The sequence below is a fragment of the Leucoraja erinacea genome, chromosome 11, assembly GCF_028641065.1.
Source record: "Leucoraja erinacea ecotype New England chromosome 11, Leri_hhj_1, whole genome shotgun sequence".
Taxonomy (NCBI): Eukaryota; Metazoa; Chordata; class Chondrichthyes; order Rajiformes; family Rajidae; genus Leucoraja; species Leucoraja erinaceus.
Window position 1 is genome coordinate 30,680,488 of NC_073387.1, and position 16,075 is coordinate 30,696,562.

Genomic DNA, 16,075 nt, shown 5'->3' on the forward strand with positions numbered 1-16,075 from the left:
TTTTCCTCAGATAAATTATGAGTTACTTTTCATTCAACAGCAAGGCCACTTGCTGAATGTTTAGATACGACAATTTTAATGTTTTCAAGTTTACTTTTACATGCCTCATCTGAATAGGCTTTTGCCCCAAAAAACTATCAAATTGTTTAAAAATAACATAAAAATTAATATATTTTCTCAGTTAAACTCAATTCCTTAAATGCAGGATTTGACAGTTGCACTCAATGTCAATGTAAGGATAACATATAACTATATAATATAGAGAGGAGGCAGAGTGTATTGTTAAGAGTTTATTAAATTGTCTGATGTTTAAAGTGGTTTTTAGTAAAAATCAAAATCTGCAAAATATTAATTGGTTCTTTTTCATAAGGCAATTATGCAGTTAGATGGGTACAAAAATATCACAAAATCATTATTTGTTTGATACACAACCTTATTTCTAGTCAGTTCTATAGTATGTTTTAAATCTTTGGTATAAATGTTGTAAAAAATATGCTCAAAATTCATTGTTGTAAAACACAATTAGATTACAACTAAGTTGCTGCTAAACATTCATACTTGTTAGTCTTATTACTTCAACTGCCAAGTATCATCTATTCCAGTTCACACATTATAAATCAGAATGCTGAATTCAAATTGATCCATGCTGTTTGGAAAAGTTCCCAGTTTTATGTTACTCAGATGCAGAAGAAATAATCATTTGTAGTTTTTAAATAGGTATTTTCGTTCTCTGTAAAGGAAAAACAGTGCATAAAATGTGAGCAAGTTTCCACCAGACATATTTTCATAGATGAACGTAGTTGCTGAATTTTTAGTGGCATTTAAAAAAGTGGCTTGACATTCAAAAGCAAACCAAAAATTCACAGATACTTCCAGAATAGCCACAGTGACCGCAAGTCTCAAATGACCCACTCAAATTTTTTTAGCAATATCGAGATGATTGAACAAGAAGGATAACAACGTTCCATAACTGAATTAAATCCAGTGCATGGTTTTTAATATAATGCAAGGGGGATCATGGATTTATTACTGCCTGGCAATAATTTTCCTAATTACTTACAAATCATTAATTTATGTAAATACAACTCAATTGAAACTTTGGTGCAGTTTTCATTACCACTTTGACTCAATTTTAATATGTACAAGTTTATACATGTAAAAAATATTTAATCATCCAAACAGGGTAATGTTCAGAAACACCTCGATAATTGACTAGAGCAAAAAATAATTCAGCTGATTCTCAACATTACTCAGCATACATTTTTGGTTCAATTTCCAGTAAACTATCAGAAAAAAAATGTGGCTGACAAGTATTCATTTTGTATTGTAAAAAGCATATTTTTTTGACAAGCTTTTTGATGTAGACAATGAAGAAATGCAGTTATCTGGAGGATTATTTCATTTATGTTATTGTTATCCACATTATTAGTTCTCACACATTCATTTACTCTTCCACACATGGCTAAATCAAAAGCACAAACGTGTTAAGAGTGGAAACCAGGAGCAAAGCTAAAACTGTAAAGTCATGATATTGCATCCATTTCTGCGCAACCCACTGTGATGTGATGAAAAAGATTGCAGTCTTGATTCGTTGAGAAAGATGCAATAATGGAGGACTTGAAGCTGTTCCGTCCTCCCACCACCAAGAATTGTTTCATTTTTTGTAAGATGTTATCGGATTCAGCAATTGAGGAGTGGGATGGGGTAAGACTGCAGATGTGAAAAACTAGCACAAACCAGAATACCCTGCTTCAGTAGTGGGCATTTCTAATCAGGTAATTGCTCTGACCCATCCAATCTTTAGCAGTGAACATCATTGTTTTTACTCATCTACATGCTCTTTGCTGCAATTAATTTATTTTTCATACCTGAGCCCTCCTCTATACCACACCCTCCATTCCCCACACTTTTCTCCTCCACTCCGCAGCCTTTGTCATTACAAGGCCAGCCAGCTGTGCTCACAATGTACAATCAAACAAATTAGGTTATTATTTTCATGCTCTATTTTAGTTATGCTATTCAGCAAAACAAAGCTACAATTTCACAGCCCACAGTTAAGATTATTTTATTTCTGTCCTTTCTAAACTAGACAATGGTTAACAAGGATCAGCATTAGTCTGAAACCTAAATTTGGTTTTCAATTTGAGTGCAAATAGTTTTATTTTAAATACCTAACATGTGTTAGGTTCCACCCAAACAAATAACTGGGTAATCTACCAGTCCTTAAAACAAATGTCAAGGTCATTACTCTGCTCAGAAATATTATTATTGTACACACTGAAGCTACACTAAAACAAATAGAATTTATATTGTGTAAATTCTTCAAAAAAGCTCACCTCTTCTCCACCGAACTGGTTTTGCTGACAAATTCAAGGCCATTGGTGAAACAAGTACCAAACTGTATCGTTTTTTAACTGTGGACCAAATAGAGGATTCAACTGGGACAGGATTGCAATTAGCCAGCTGCAAAATAAAAGAAGATCTAGCTGAGAAAGATCTTTATTACAACCTTTAATTACATCAAAGATGTTATGGCAACAAAGGTAATATTCATGATTTGTCTCCAGTTTTCAGAATGACATTACAGATAATGTATTAGACATTAAGTTGCAGTATTTTAAATGGTTTGTCTTTTTATTAAATTAAATCATTGCCTTAAAATAAAAATTACTGGCAATACAGAAATCCAGCAATACATAAATATTGATTGTTCACTCTTCAGATATATAACCCTAAATAGGGGACAATGTGGTTTATGGTTCGATATCTTTTGTTCATTGCCCAGAAATCATGTGATGAAAGCAGATGTTACACAACATTGCTGATAATAGACATCAAAATGAACTGCAAGCAAAGGATTTAGTTTCAATGTTAACAAGCTCATGAAAATGAAAGAAATCAGTTGAGTCACCAATGGTCCCACTCAGGGATATCAAGTTCTTGACCACATGTGCAAATAAATGTCAAAAAGGGCAGAACACTTGTTCCATGACACTACTTTATCATAACAGCATGGCACCTGCACAAGGCTGTCGACAGGTCACGTGGAAGCAGTTAGTATGGTTTATGTTGCTGTCAAATCTTTGATTTATTATTCACTATCTTATTAGGCTTATATAATTCAAAACTTCACAATATAAGAGCAGAGCAAACTAATTAAAGAACACTCAGCTAAGATCAAGGTATGTGCAGTTACCATCTAAACTACACATTTAAATCTGTCAGTATATTTTAGCTATATTGCTCGGGCTCACCACAATGTTGTCAGATTGTCATCTAGGGTCCAGCCTACGACAGGATAAAATAACATGATGGGGCTAGAGATAATCTGCAAGTAGGATGTCAGAGCCAGAATTGGAAAGGGATTGATGCATTGTGGTCAATTTATGCTGTGTCCTAAGGGACCATTAACAAAGAACAATCTTTATATTTTTTTAAAGCAGGAAGTTAACTTCACACTTTAGTAGGTCAAATCTTGTGTAGATAGTTTTCAATTATCACATCATTTCATTCTTGCGAGGGATATTTGCTGGTTCGGAAAGTACCTCCACAATTGCTGTTGATTCTTCAGAGGGCATATATAATCTACATAGGAAAATCTGCTGCTCCTTTACCAAAAAGACAGCTAGAGCCTTTACAATAATTCATAGGCTTTCAGTCTATTTGCTAGGTGCTAGATGACAAATAGACCAACCTGATTTGTCGAATGCAATCTCACTTCATGCTAGAATTTACACTGAATCTTTGGGTTGCTCATCCAGCAACTTGAGCGAGCCACCGTGTAAATTGTATTCCTTGCATATGCAAAATCCAGCAATAAAATATGGTATGCTATGAATTGAGGCAAATGAAGGACTAATAAGACTGATAAGAACTAAATTGAGGATGTGAATAGTTTGATATTCAGACAGAAAAAGACTAGTGCAGAATATTTATTTGAATTCAGTGTCTTGTTGAAAGAGGGAAAGAACGAGAATTAAAATGAGAACCTATCGTTCAGTTAGATTTTCGTTTAGCTGATTTGTGTTTGCTGATTTCACAAATGGATATGATAAATAGGATAATAGAGATGGCCATCAAGGCTGTGCTCCCTGCCGATCACCAGCCCCTCACACTCACCCCCTACGACGTGTACGTGGCACTGAGTAGGACTAATGCACGTAAGGCTGCTGGCCCTGACGGCATCCCCGGGCGCGTCCTCAGGGCCTGTGCTGCGCAGCTGACAGACGTCTGGACTGACATCTTCAAACTGTCACTTGCCCAAGCAGTTGTCCCCACGTGCCTTAAAACCACCTCCATCGTGCCGGTGCCAAAACAGTCCATTACGGCAAGCCTCAACGACTTCCGCCCAGTTGCACTTACTCCCATCATCACCAAGTGCTTCGAGAGGCTGGTCCTGGCACACCTCAAAGGCTGCCTACCCCCCACATTGGATCCCTATCAGTTCGCCTACCGCAAGAACAGGAGTACAGAGGATGCCATCTCAACGGCACTTCACTCCGCCCTCTCCCACCTCGACAACAGAAACACTTACGTAAGAATGCTGTTCATCGATTACAGCTCAGCATTCAACACCATTATACCCTCTAAACTGATCACCAAACTCAGTGACCTGGGCATCGACCCCTCTCTCTGCAACTGGATATTGGACTTTCTAACCAACAGACCACAGTCTGTTAGGTTAGACAAGCACACCTCTTCAACCCTCACCCTGAACACCGGCGTTCCACAGGGCTCTGTGCTGAGCCCCCTCCTCTACTCCCTCTTCACCTACGACTGCACACCTGTACATGGTACTAACACCATCATCAAGTATGCAGATGATACAATGGTGACCTCATCAGCAACAACGATTAGTCGGCCTATAGGGAGGAGGTCCAGCTCCTGGCAGCATGGTGCGCTGACAACAACCTGGCCCTTAACTCCAAGAAGACCAAGGAGCTCATTGTAGACTTCAAAAAGTCTAGGGGCGGCACGCACACCCCCATCCACATTATTGGGACGGAGGTGGAATGTGTTTCCAGCTTCAGGTTCCTGGGGGTCAACATCTCCGATGACCTCTCTTGGACCCATAATACCTCAACTCTGGTCAAGAAGGCTCACCAGCGTCTAGGGAGATGCTAACTGCATTTCATTGTCTCTGTACTGTACACTGCACAATGACAATAAAGTTTGAATCTGAATCTGAATAGACAGAATTGAAAGATGCGCACACAAGTTCACTTGTTATGTGGTTCTAGAACTAAACAATCCAAATTCACTCATTTGGACCAGAGGGAAGAGTGGCACGCAAGGGATGCATACCAGTAGAGTCACTTTCAAAAAAGGAAAGGATTCTAGGACTCATCATGCAGGATACTCCAAAGTGCATTACTGTGGAAGAAAACATGAGTTCATGTGATCATGGATAGGAAATAATTTGTACACTGAAATGACCCACAAGGCAAAAGATCAAGAGAATAGCAGAATAGCTGTGGAATCTTTCAGAGCTGTTAATGATTTATTTGAAAACCGAACTAGTAATACGAAGTTTATACAATATTGCACTGAATCACTTGCCTGAGAAAGGCTCAAACTCAAAAGACTGGTATTCATCTAATGCAGCCAAAGTTAACAGGCATAAGAGAAACAATGTGCCATGCATACCAGACAAGTAATAATCACTGGTACACAAAAATGCTGGAGATACTCAGACTCTGAAGAAGGTTTTTGGCCCGAAATGTTGCCTATTTCCTTCGCTCCATAGATGCTGCTGCACCCGCTGAGTTTCTCCAGCATTTTTGTGTACCTTCGATTTTCCAGCATCTGCAGTTCCTTCTTAAACACAGTAATAATCACTGTTAACCCTGCATTTCCTTAAAATGTGGGGACAAAGGTATGACTAGGACTAAGGCATTTTGCCTCATACAATAATTGCAGACAATTAACCACAGATGCTGCAATTCAATGTTCATATGGGTTGTAAGGTACCTAAATGCAATACGGGGTGCTGTTTCTCCAGTTTGTGGGTGACCTTACTCTGGCAATGGAAGAGGCCAATGATACAAGGCCAACATGGGAATGGAGGGGTTAAATGGGTCGCAAACGGGAGATCCAACCGCTCGTGGCGGACAGAGCGCAAGTGTTTGGTGAAACAGTCACCCCGTCTAGATGATGCAAAGGAGGCCATATTGGGAACCCTGAATGTTGGAAGAGGTGCATGTGAACCCATGTCTCACATGGAAGAGCTACCAAAGTCCGTGGATGAATGCAAGAAAGGTGATATAGGGTCAGATGTTACATTCCGTGATTGCAAGGGAAAGTACCTGAGGGCGAGTTGGGTGGGATGGGATGAGTGAACAAGGTCTATATGGAAAGCTGTGGGGTCAGGAAGATGCCACGGGGGGTGGATTTACACTGAACGAGGGGGAAGTGTCAGTGAATGTGTTGCATGCAGAGGATGGTGGGGTGAAAGACCAGGACTTGGAGAACACTATACTTGTTCCGTCTGGGCACAGAGGGAGTAAGAATGGAACTACGAGACACAAGAGACATGAATGAGGGCTCCATCTGCAATAGCAGGGAAAAAAAACTTTACTGGAGACAAAGGACATCTTGGGATGTCTACTGTGGAAAGCCTTATCCTGGGAGCAGATGTGGCAGGAATGGAGAAATTGAGAGTTAGGTGTGGCGTATTTGCAATAGTGAGGGTGAGAGGTGTAATCAATGTAACATTCACATCTACATATGTGCTGCACATGATATGTCAAATCGAAAATAACAATGAGTGTGATCTTTCATATAGTTTAAATCCAGCAGTGTGCAGAACCCAATACCATTCTTTTACAACAGATCAGAGGAATAAGTGCATGGTATGCCTGCTCTTGTGAACCACAGTACAAGAACAGATCATACAAGAACAGGTTGGTTGCAACAGCAACATCAGAATCCAAATGAGGGAACAAAATGTTAAGAATTCATTGATGAATGAAGAGGAAGTCTGCCCAGAATCTAGACTATTTCCTAAATTACGTATCGACTAACAGACTGTTCAACAATAGTGCCTTTCATTTTTGGTTTACAACAGCCATTGTGTGCTTCTCAAATAAACCATTGTTATGCTTTTCTCGCTTTCCCATTTTATCATAAATTCTCCCATACAAGTCACATTAGCTTTTGCCCTCCCTCCCCCAAATAACCCATTTGCAGAAGAATTGCACAAAGAAAATCATTGTTTTACATTCAGAAGGAAATTAAGGAAACATTGTATTTTGCAACATTGCTCATTCCAGCCCGAGCCCATCCTCCAATGTCAATAGCAATACAGGATTTGGGTATTACATAGTGATTTTATTTCAAAAACCAGAATACCAGTCGTTTCTTAATCTTGAAGGAACTTCAATGTAACATCTTAGCTATCCTCTTCTGTATGACCTCACATTGCAGTTCCACACTTATACAGGTGCACAACCTTTTATCCGAAGATCCAAATAAAGAAAAGCTCCGAATAGCGGACATTTTTTCAGTCCTTGAAGAAAGGTCCTTGAAGACCGAGGGCGGCCCGCAGAGGTGACAGCGGAACCTCCGGTCGGTCCTCAAAGAAAGGGGAACTAAATCCCCATTCATAAAAGAGGTGAGGGTATATTGCACGGTGTATCGTGAGTCTTGCGTGGGAACGTTTTAACGGGCAGGCAGCAGCAGATTGTCGCTCCCTTCAGTTTCACCCCACCTACACCCCTCTGCTTCCCGGCCATGTGTGCGACCCCTTCCCTCCCCTCTCCAGCTCCCCGCCCATTGCACCGGCGCGGGGGCTTTGCACTGTCTTCACGTCGGCAATGCCAGCCAGCAGGTCAGTGCCAGTCACCGGAGACGTCAGGACCAATGGGACACCGTCCCCCAGGCCCACTGCAAGCACAGAGATCCCAGAGACCCACAGCCAGCAACAGCCCAGCCCCGTTCCAACTCCAGAGGAACACACTTCCCGTAGGGACAGAAGCTGATGGTGTGCAAGGTACGTCTTGTTCTTGGGGTTGCAGATGAGGGGGTGCAGCTCGGGCTGTGAAGTCTCCGGCCACCCCCCTGTACAGGAGCTGAGACTGGGAACTGTATCGCCCTTGCAGGCGAGCAGGAGAGTGGGGTTGTTTGCAGATGCAGAGGGAGGGGGCAAGGGCGGTACAGTTCAGTCTCAGCTCCTGTCCAGGGGGGTGGCCGGAGACGTCAGGACCAACGGGACACCGACTGCAAGCACGGAGATCCCGGAGACTCACAGCCAGCAGCAACTCTAGCCCAGCCCCGTTCCAACTCCAGAGGAACCCGGGTTGCGGATGAGGGGGCGCAGCTCGGGCTGTGGGCGAACTGCCACTTGTCGCTGTAGCGGCCCATCGGGGAGTGGGTTCCTGTTGGTCCTGACGTCTCCGGCCACCCCCCTGGACAGGAGCTGAGACTGGGAACTGTACTGCCCTTGCCCCCTCCCTCTGCAACTGCAAACAACCCCACTCTCCTGCAAGGGCGGTACAGTTCCCAGTCTCAGCTCCTGTACAGGGGGGTGGCCGAAGACGTCAGGACCACCAGAAGCCGCTCCCCGATGGGCCGCTACGGCGACAAGTGGCAGTTCGCCCACAGCCTGAGCTGCGTCCCCTCATCGGGACACCGACCCCCAGGCCCACTGCTAGCATGGAGATCCCAGATCAGCAACTCCAGCCCAGCCCCGCTCCAACTCCAGAGGAACAAGCTCCCCGGGCAGAAGCTGATGGTGTGCAAGGTAAGTCTTGTTCTTGGGGTGGCGCAGCTCGGGCTGTGGGCGAACTGCCACTTGTCACCGTAGCGGCCCATCGGGGAGCGGATTCCTCTGGAGTTGGAGGGACAGGGAGACACAGCGGCTTTTGAGAATGGTGGGCAATCACTTCCAAAGTTCTGCCCACACAGTCAGTACACCTCTCCTATACTTGTCTCCCGCACTAAGATCATCTCGCAGAGAATGATCCCAGCCTAACCCTCCCTATTCTCTCCTATTCTGCAAGAAAAAACTACATTGAAGACTCAAACTCAGGATCGAGTAACTGCCGGGATCGAGGCGCAAATTTGCGACCTTGCGGATATGAGCCGAGCACTCTACCACTGAGCCAGCCGTTAAAATCTACGCTAAAAATCTTCCAATCCGAAAGCTGAAAAATTCCGAATTACGAAAAGTGTCTGGTCCCAAGGCTTTAGGATAAAAGTTGTGCACCTGTACTTTCATTAATCCAATCTTCACATTCCATGTGTAACTTTACAGTTGGCAACCATTCCTTAAATTGGTATCATTATGCTTTGAAGTTTCCTTCTATCCCTTCAGCATTCCTAATGACTCTCCATCTTGCTAGTCTCCCTTTGTCAGTCTTTTTTGTTGTCTTTACCAAAATTTTGATCATCCGAATATCTAACTGTCAGCTTCTGCACCTGAGATTTCAGCACTTTTGTTTTGCCATTTCCCTCTTGGTTTGTCTATGATGCACATATGCATTTATTTCCACCCAGATTTTATCACTCATTTCAGTTTTGCATCAGAAAATATCCGATCCATCTTCTCCTTGCAGAGCGTGTTATGCAAATTGCATTTGATAATTATTTTCACTATGATGCTACTTTGGTGTGACTGCAGAAAATGTTTGAAGTCACCAGTTACAAACCTATTGAAAACCCCATTGTATTTTTCTTCTCCAAGTCCTGGTCTTTCACCCCACCATCCTCTTGTTTGTTTGTTCAGTCTGTTTGTTAATAAGAGTGCACTCAGGTACTTAAATACATTAGGCCACTAATAATAAGATATTCTATAGTGTTTTTCACAGGAGTAACATTCAATAATTATACAGTTAAATAGTACAGATGGCTGCATTATTAAACACCTCTACATTGTGCAATTGACCCTTGTGCCACTTTCCTGCAATATCCCTGCATATCTTGCCTTTTGAAAGTGTAACTACATCGTTATCAAAAATACCATTTTGTCAAACATGATTCATTGTTAAAAATGCCCTAATAAAAAATATGCCAAGTGAGATCAAATTTTTATTTGACTGCAACTTGACCATCACTTCCTATAATAAATGTATCAGTCTTTAATACACTAAACCAAGCCTCAACAGTATAACAGCTCTATTCACTGAAGAAATTCCACATCTCAACCCTGATCAGTCAACTATTTTGAGACTATTCAAGATACCATTTCCAGCGGGAAAACATAACAAAGAACACAAAAACCAAAGAATTATTTATTCCCCTTTTGTCCTTTAACCAATTCTCAATCCATATGAGGACATTACAAGGGGCCAAGGAGTGGGGTAATGTAATTTTGTTTCAACTCTCAACCATCATATAGAAAGCCTTCTGAAATAGGCTGTGGGCCGAGGAACTTTTTTGTGCAGTTTCGTGACCCAACACGGAACTACATGACATTTTCACATATTGTGTAAAGATATTATATAAATCATCCCTGAAATTCGTCAAGAACAAAACTTGCACATTTTTATTAAATTAAAGAAAAAAATTGAACATTTTCGTGTATTTTTAGTCCAATCAAAACACGTTTGACATTGAGTCGGACGCCAGTTGGCCATTCACACGCTTTGTTTCAGGCTAGCTAGGCAGGGAGCACACATCATGGCTGAGAGTGCTTCTACTGATGCCTGTTTTACTGGAGATTCCGCTGAAGGTTCTTTGTTGTTCTGTGGAATACATGTCGTGGAAACTTGTAACAGGGTCATTGAATTTAGTGAGAAAAGCATTAAGAAGTCTGAAGAATGTGCAGCTAAGTGGATAGGTGGAACAAAGCCTTGAAAGCAGTCCCTGCTGAGGTGCTGCAACACAAAGAGGACAGCCAAGTGAAACCAGTCAAACGCTGAATCAACTGGAACTGAAAGGTAAGATCTAAAGTCTGAATTTATGAAAATTAATCTGTATGGACTTTAATTAATTTAATTGCACCCTTTTATAATGTGAAAAAATGAGATTTGGAGGCTGTACATTCACTCATTCATTCATTCATGAAGTTGAGGGCCTAAACTATGTGTATCCATAACAAAGTAAATTAACCATTTTCACTAATGCCAGCTAGCTGAAGTTTAATAAGTTTTCTTTAACATCTATTCTCGGAGCTGCCTGTGATAACTTACCGGGAAAAAGGGCTCCGACCGCGGGGCCTATGTACTTAACATAGTGAAACCGCGGTCTGAATTAAGAAGCGGCCGATTCGCGAAGGCGGATTTTTTTGTACCCTCCACTTGAACTTGAACTAACTTATCAATGGACTTATCAAAACTTATCAAAAGACTTGGAATCTGATGAAGAATATTCAGATGAAGATCAGATGTAATGTAAACAAATAAATTGGGGAAATAAATGATTATATAAAGTTTTATTTTAATGTCGATCGTTTCACTGTTTATTTGGTCAAATTATTTAAACAATGAGTAAATTACTTATGATAATGGCGTGCTGGTGAATGACAGTGCGACAGTCCACCCACCCATCCATACACACATCCACACACACATCCATCCGTATGCACTTCCATGCATGCACACACACACACACACACATACATGCACACATACATCCGCACACACACACATCCACCCGCACGGACATACATGTACACATCCATGCACACACATACATCCACACATACATCCATCCACACATACATACACACTTACATCCACACATCCACAGATACGCGTTTGACAGGTATACACAGACACACACACACACACACACACAAACTACAGATACTCAAACAATGCAACACTTTTAAGGTTATTTTAGGGTAAAGGTAATAGCCCTCATTTGCAAAGGACCATCGGGGGATCTCTAACATAAATATAGGTTCATGGTAGCTTAAAATTAATACTCATCGAGTAAACATCAGAGCATTCGATTCTTGGTCAGGATATGACATTTACATCAGAAATAAGACAGGTCTCTTACAGGTCTGTCACCCAGCCTGGCACTGCCCCAGTCCCACTATGGCCGTTACCCCCATTCTCCCCACTATGGCAGTCAGTGGGGTTCAGTAAACAGGGGAACACAGAGGATCTGTCCTGACCCTTTAGTTAGGCAGGTTCATGAGCCCTTAAAACCTGGGACCTCTGCTGCAGTCTCATTAAATTTCCTATTAAAGCGACAGGAAGATGCCTTGCAGGACTGTTCCCCAGCCTAGAACTGCTCCAGTCCCACTATGGCTGTGACCCCCTCCACTCTGCACACTGGCAGTCAGTGGGGTTCAGTAAAGGGAGGAACCCACAAGAACTGCCCTCACCCATTAATTAGCCTGGTTCAGGAGCAGGACCTCTGCGACAGTGTCATTAAAAAAACACTCAATTATATTCATCATATTATTTTTATATAATCATTATATATTAGTTATATTTACAAGTCATATATATATAAGCAGTTTAAATTCACTGCAACACGGAAATAGGCTGCCCATGGTGTAATATAGATTGCGCTTACTTTCCCGATCTCGTTTTCTAATTAGTTTAATTCATTAATGTGCAACTTTCGGCACTGACGAGTTATGACATCCTTCTCAATTATATTTCACCTAAATTGTGGAAAATTTCATGTAGTTCCGTGACGTGGATCACGAAAATCGATTTCTAGACACATTTTTGATGCTCGGCCCACAGCCTAAAAGTGCAATGTACCAAATCCACTGGTTCACCATCATCTATTCCATTTCTTACAACTTCAAAAAACTTCCATTCATTAGTTGAACATGATTTCCCCAATATAACTCAATATGAACACCACTAATCCTATTCTTTCGTGGTGCCAGCTGCCTCCACCTTCAGCCCGGTATCTTTTTGTTTTTTAGTTTTTTTTGTTATGTGAAGTGTGTTTTTTATGGGTTTTTTTAAAATGTTTTAATGCGGGGGAAGAGGGTACGGTAAGGGGGATACCGTCCTTCAGTCACTTCCTGGAGAGGACGCGACTATTATTCGAGTCGTGTCCTCCCCCCCCCCCCCCCCCCCCCCCCCCAGCGGCCTACCTACTGGATTGGCGCGGCTTTTCCTGCCTGGACCGACCAGAGCTCCAGCAGCGGCGGGACAGCGCTGATACATCTCGGGGCTGGCGATGCCTTACCGGGGATCGCTGTCTGGAGCCCGGAGTGCTGGGCCTGCGGCACTGACAAACATCGTGGGGTCTTGTGACTCTGCCCGGCTCAGCCTGCGGACTCCGGTGGGAGGCGGCTGATCGAGAGGTCCGGGCCGCTGAGGAGGATTTTCACCGTCGGGGTTCGGCTTCGGCATTCCATCAGCCCGGCGAGAGGGCCTGAGCATCGGGCCGCCCGGGGTGGCGACTGCGGGTGCTCGAAAGGTGCACGGGTGAACATCTGGGAAGATCGGAGGGGAGGCTGGCTGGACTATGGTGCCTTCCTCACCTTGGTGCCATTGTGTTATGTTGTGTCGTGGACTTTCTGTGTTTGTGCTTTTTTTAAAATTCTATTTTGTTTTTAATATGTTTTATTATGTATTATTTATTTATTTTTATGATACTGACTGTAAAGGGAAATTCATTTCATTGTCTCTAATTGAGACAATGACAATAAATTTGAATACAATACAATTTTCCATGAGCCCTAATTACCACTTCCTCGGTAAGAGACACCAGCATTTTCCTTCCACCTGATGTCAGGCTAAATGGCTTTTAGTTTTCTGTTTTCACTGTCCATTCCTTTCTTAAATAGTGGGATTACATCTTCTAATCAAGAGGAACTACATTTGAACTGTAGCATTTTTGGAAGATGAAAACTTGTACATAACTCACCATACATTTCTTTCAGGATAAAAATCATTGTTCCTGAGAAATTGTCAACATTTGTTAATTTTACCAATACCATTTGTTCTACAAAAGGTGAGTTATTTCAGTTCCTCCTTACTTGTTCCCTATTATTTGCAGGGGCATTTTAGCTTTTGCTACCATTTCTTAATTCTCCGACACAACCTCTACCCCCATGTGCCACCAACTTAAATTATTTGTTTACATAATTGCTAAACATAGAAACATAGAAAATAGGTGCAGGCCCTTCGAGTCTTCACCGCCATTCAATATGACCATGGCTGATCATCCAACTCAGTATCTTGTAACTGCTTTCTCTCCATACCCCCTGATCCCTTTAGCCACAAGGGCCACATCTAACTCCCTCTTAAATATAGCCAATGAACTGGCCTCAACTACATTCTGTTGAACTAGTTTGAAAATTGTTGGGGGAAATAAATTCCGTACCAATTTGAAATTCACAAGTGCAAAGAAATGAAAGGTGATGTGATTGATCGGGGAAAGACAACTAAAATGGGGGCAGGAGACACCAGCCATGAGGGAAAATTCTCAAATATTGTAGCAACATTCATAACTCGTCATTCGTAACTGTCACTCTGTGTCATGTTGTTACTTGTGGGCGGAGCACCAAGGCAAATTCCTTGTATGTGAATACTTGGCCAATAAACTTACTTACTTCACAACAAGTTTAGATTAAGACGAGCAGCCAAAACCCATTTACGTAACCAGGTTTCCCACTGCGTCAGATTTGAGAGAAATGTCCTTGCAATAAAAGAACAAGGTGATGATACGGGTTTTCTTCCATACGATCTTTTCTTCCATGTTACATCACAAGAAGAAAGCTTGAGGCAGCCAATTCAGACCCAGATAACGCTAGTTGGATTTAAAGATAGCTGGCTTAATTGTTGAAAGTGGTTTGTGTTTTACTGAGGTCAAGAATTTGACAGATCAGTTATTAACTTTTACTTGATTGTAATAAAGGAAAAAGTATTATTCTTTCAGAGTAGAACAATGACTAGTTACACTTAATAAACGACTATTGTCTCAACCTAACATTGACTTTGCACAAATGAAACTACCGGTAATTGATTCAGTCTGAAGAAGGATCCCGAACCGAGGCATCACCTATCCATGTTCTCCAGGGACCCACGTAACCCAGTTATTCTAGCACTGTGTACTTTAAAAAAATATGTTGATTTTAAATTGTACCAACATGGGAATTACAAAAAAATCAATAATTAATGCATACATTAAAATAAAATTCCTAAAAAGACAGTACAGCGCAGGAACAGGCCCTTTGGCCCACAACTTGTTTATATAATAAATATTTGTTCATATTCTTTTGAATTTCTGAAATTGATCCAGTACATCTTTGTGCTTAAATTTGATTACTGAATCTACAAATTAAGATATAAATACAACTGTATTTGACAAGCTTACAAGTTGACCTCTGTGCACTATGTTGCAAACATGGAGCAGAAATCCTACTAACACTTAGAAATGATCAATGACTCTGGTTAAGTAATACTGATAGAACAAAATTCAAGGTCATGTATGCTGTAGTTCAACAGATATGTATGATTTTTAAATATACATTTTACAATAAAACTGAAATACAGTTTTAGTCTGAATACATCAAACACTGTTGCAGTTTCCAAATTTAACATAATAGAAAATCTGGAAATAATGAGTTCTGGCAAATGTGGAAATAACATTAATGTTTCAGTAAATAGTCACAGCATGCATCTACACTTTTAAATAAAATAAAATTAAGCCCATCAGAGTTTTCGGGGAATATGGCTGAGAAATGATGATGAATTGAAGTGGGATCTTTTGTACACAGTGGAAAATTATTTTAAATTCAAATTTTCTATAGTCAATATTTTTGGATAAAATTAGGCCCAGGTTGCAATTATTGCCAAAGCATCAGGGAGGTCAAGCTAAATCCATAGCGTTTAACCCATTTTGCTCAGTTTCAAAAATCTTATCCAGAACTGGAATATGACTATCCAGCATGATGCATTAATCCTGACATGAATAGCTGTAAACTGTCAGCACAATGTATCAACACATCCATCAACTTCAACATGGTTATCACCTACAGTTTCCAAATAAGTTGACAGAACCAAGACCATAGATCTGAAACATTAATAATGTCTACAATTGAAATAAAATTGTATTTTATTTCAGTTTGTCAACATTTAGGGTACAGGTGACTCCCTATGTTATGGCCATTCAGGTTATAGAAATCCACCCTTATGGCATTCACAAATTACTA

The 16,075-nt window shown here is 41.2% G+C and overlaps 1 protein-coding gene across 1 annotated transcript in view; it reads right to left on the reverse strand.

Moving 5' to 3' along the window:
• Positions 1-277: 277 nt before the first annotated feature.
• The window catches only part of atp6v0e1 (ATPase H+ transporting V0 subunit e1), a 29,116-nt gene continuing 13,318 nt past the window's right edge, over positions 278-16,075 (reverse strand). Inside the window, exons 3-4 of the mRNA XM_055642973.1 lie at positions 2,337-2,463; positions 278-730 (exon numbers count right to left, since the gene is read on the reverse strand). Of these exons, the coding sequence (XP_055498948.1) occupies positions 2,370-2,463 (94 nt within the window). The 3' untranslated portion in view covers positions 278-730; positions 2,337-2,369. The remainder of the gene's footprint in view (positions 731-2,336; positions 2,464-16,075) is intronic.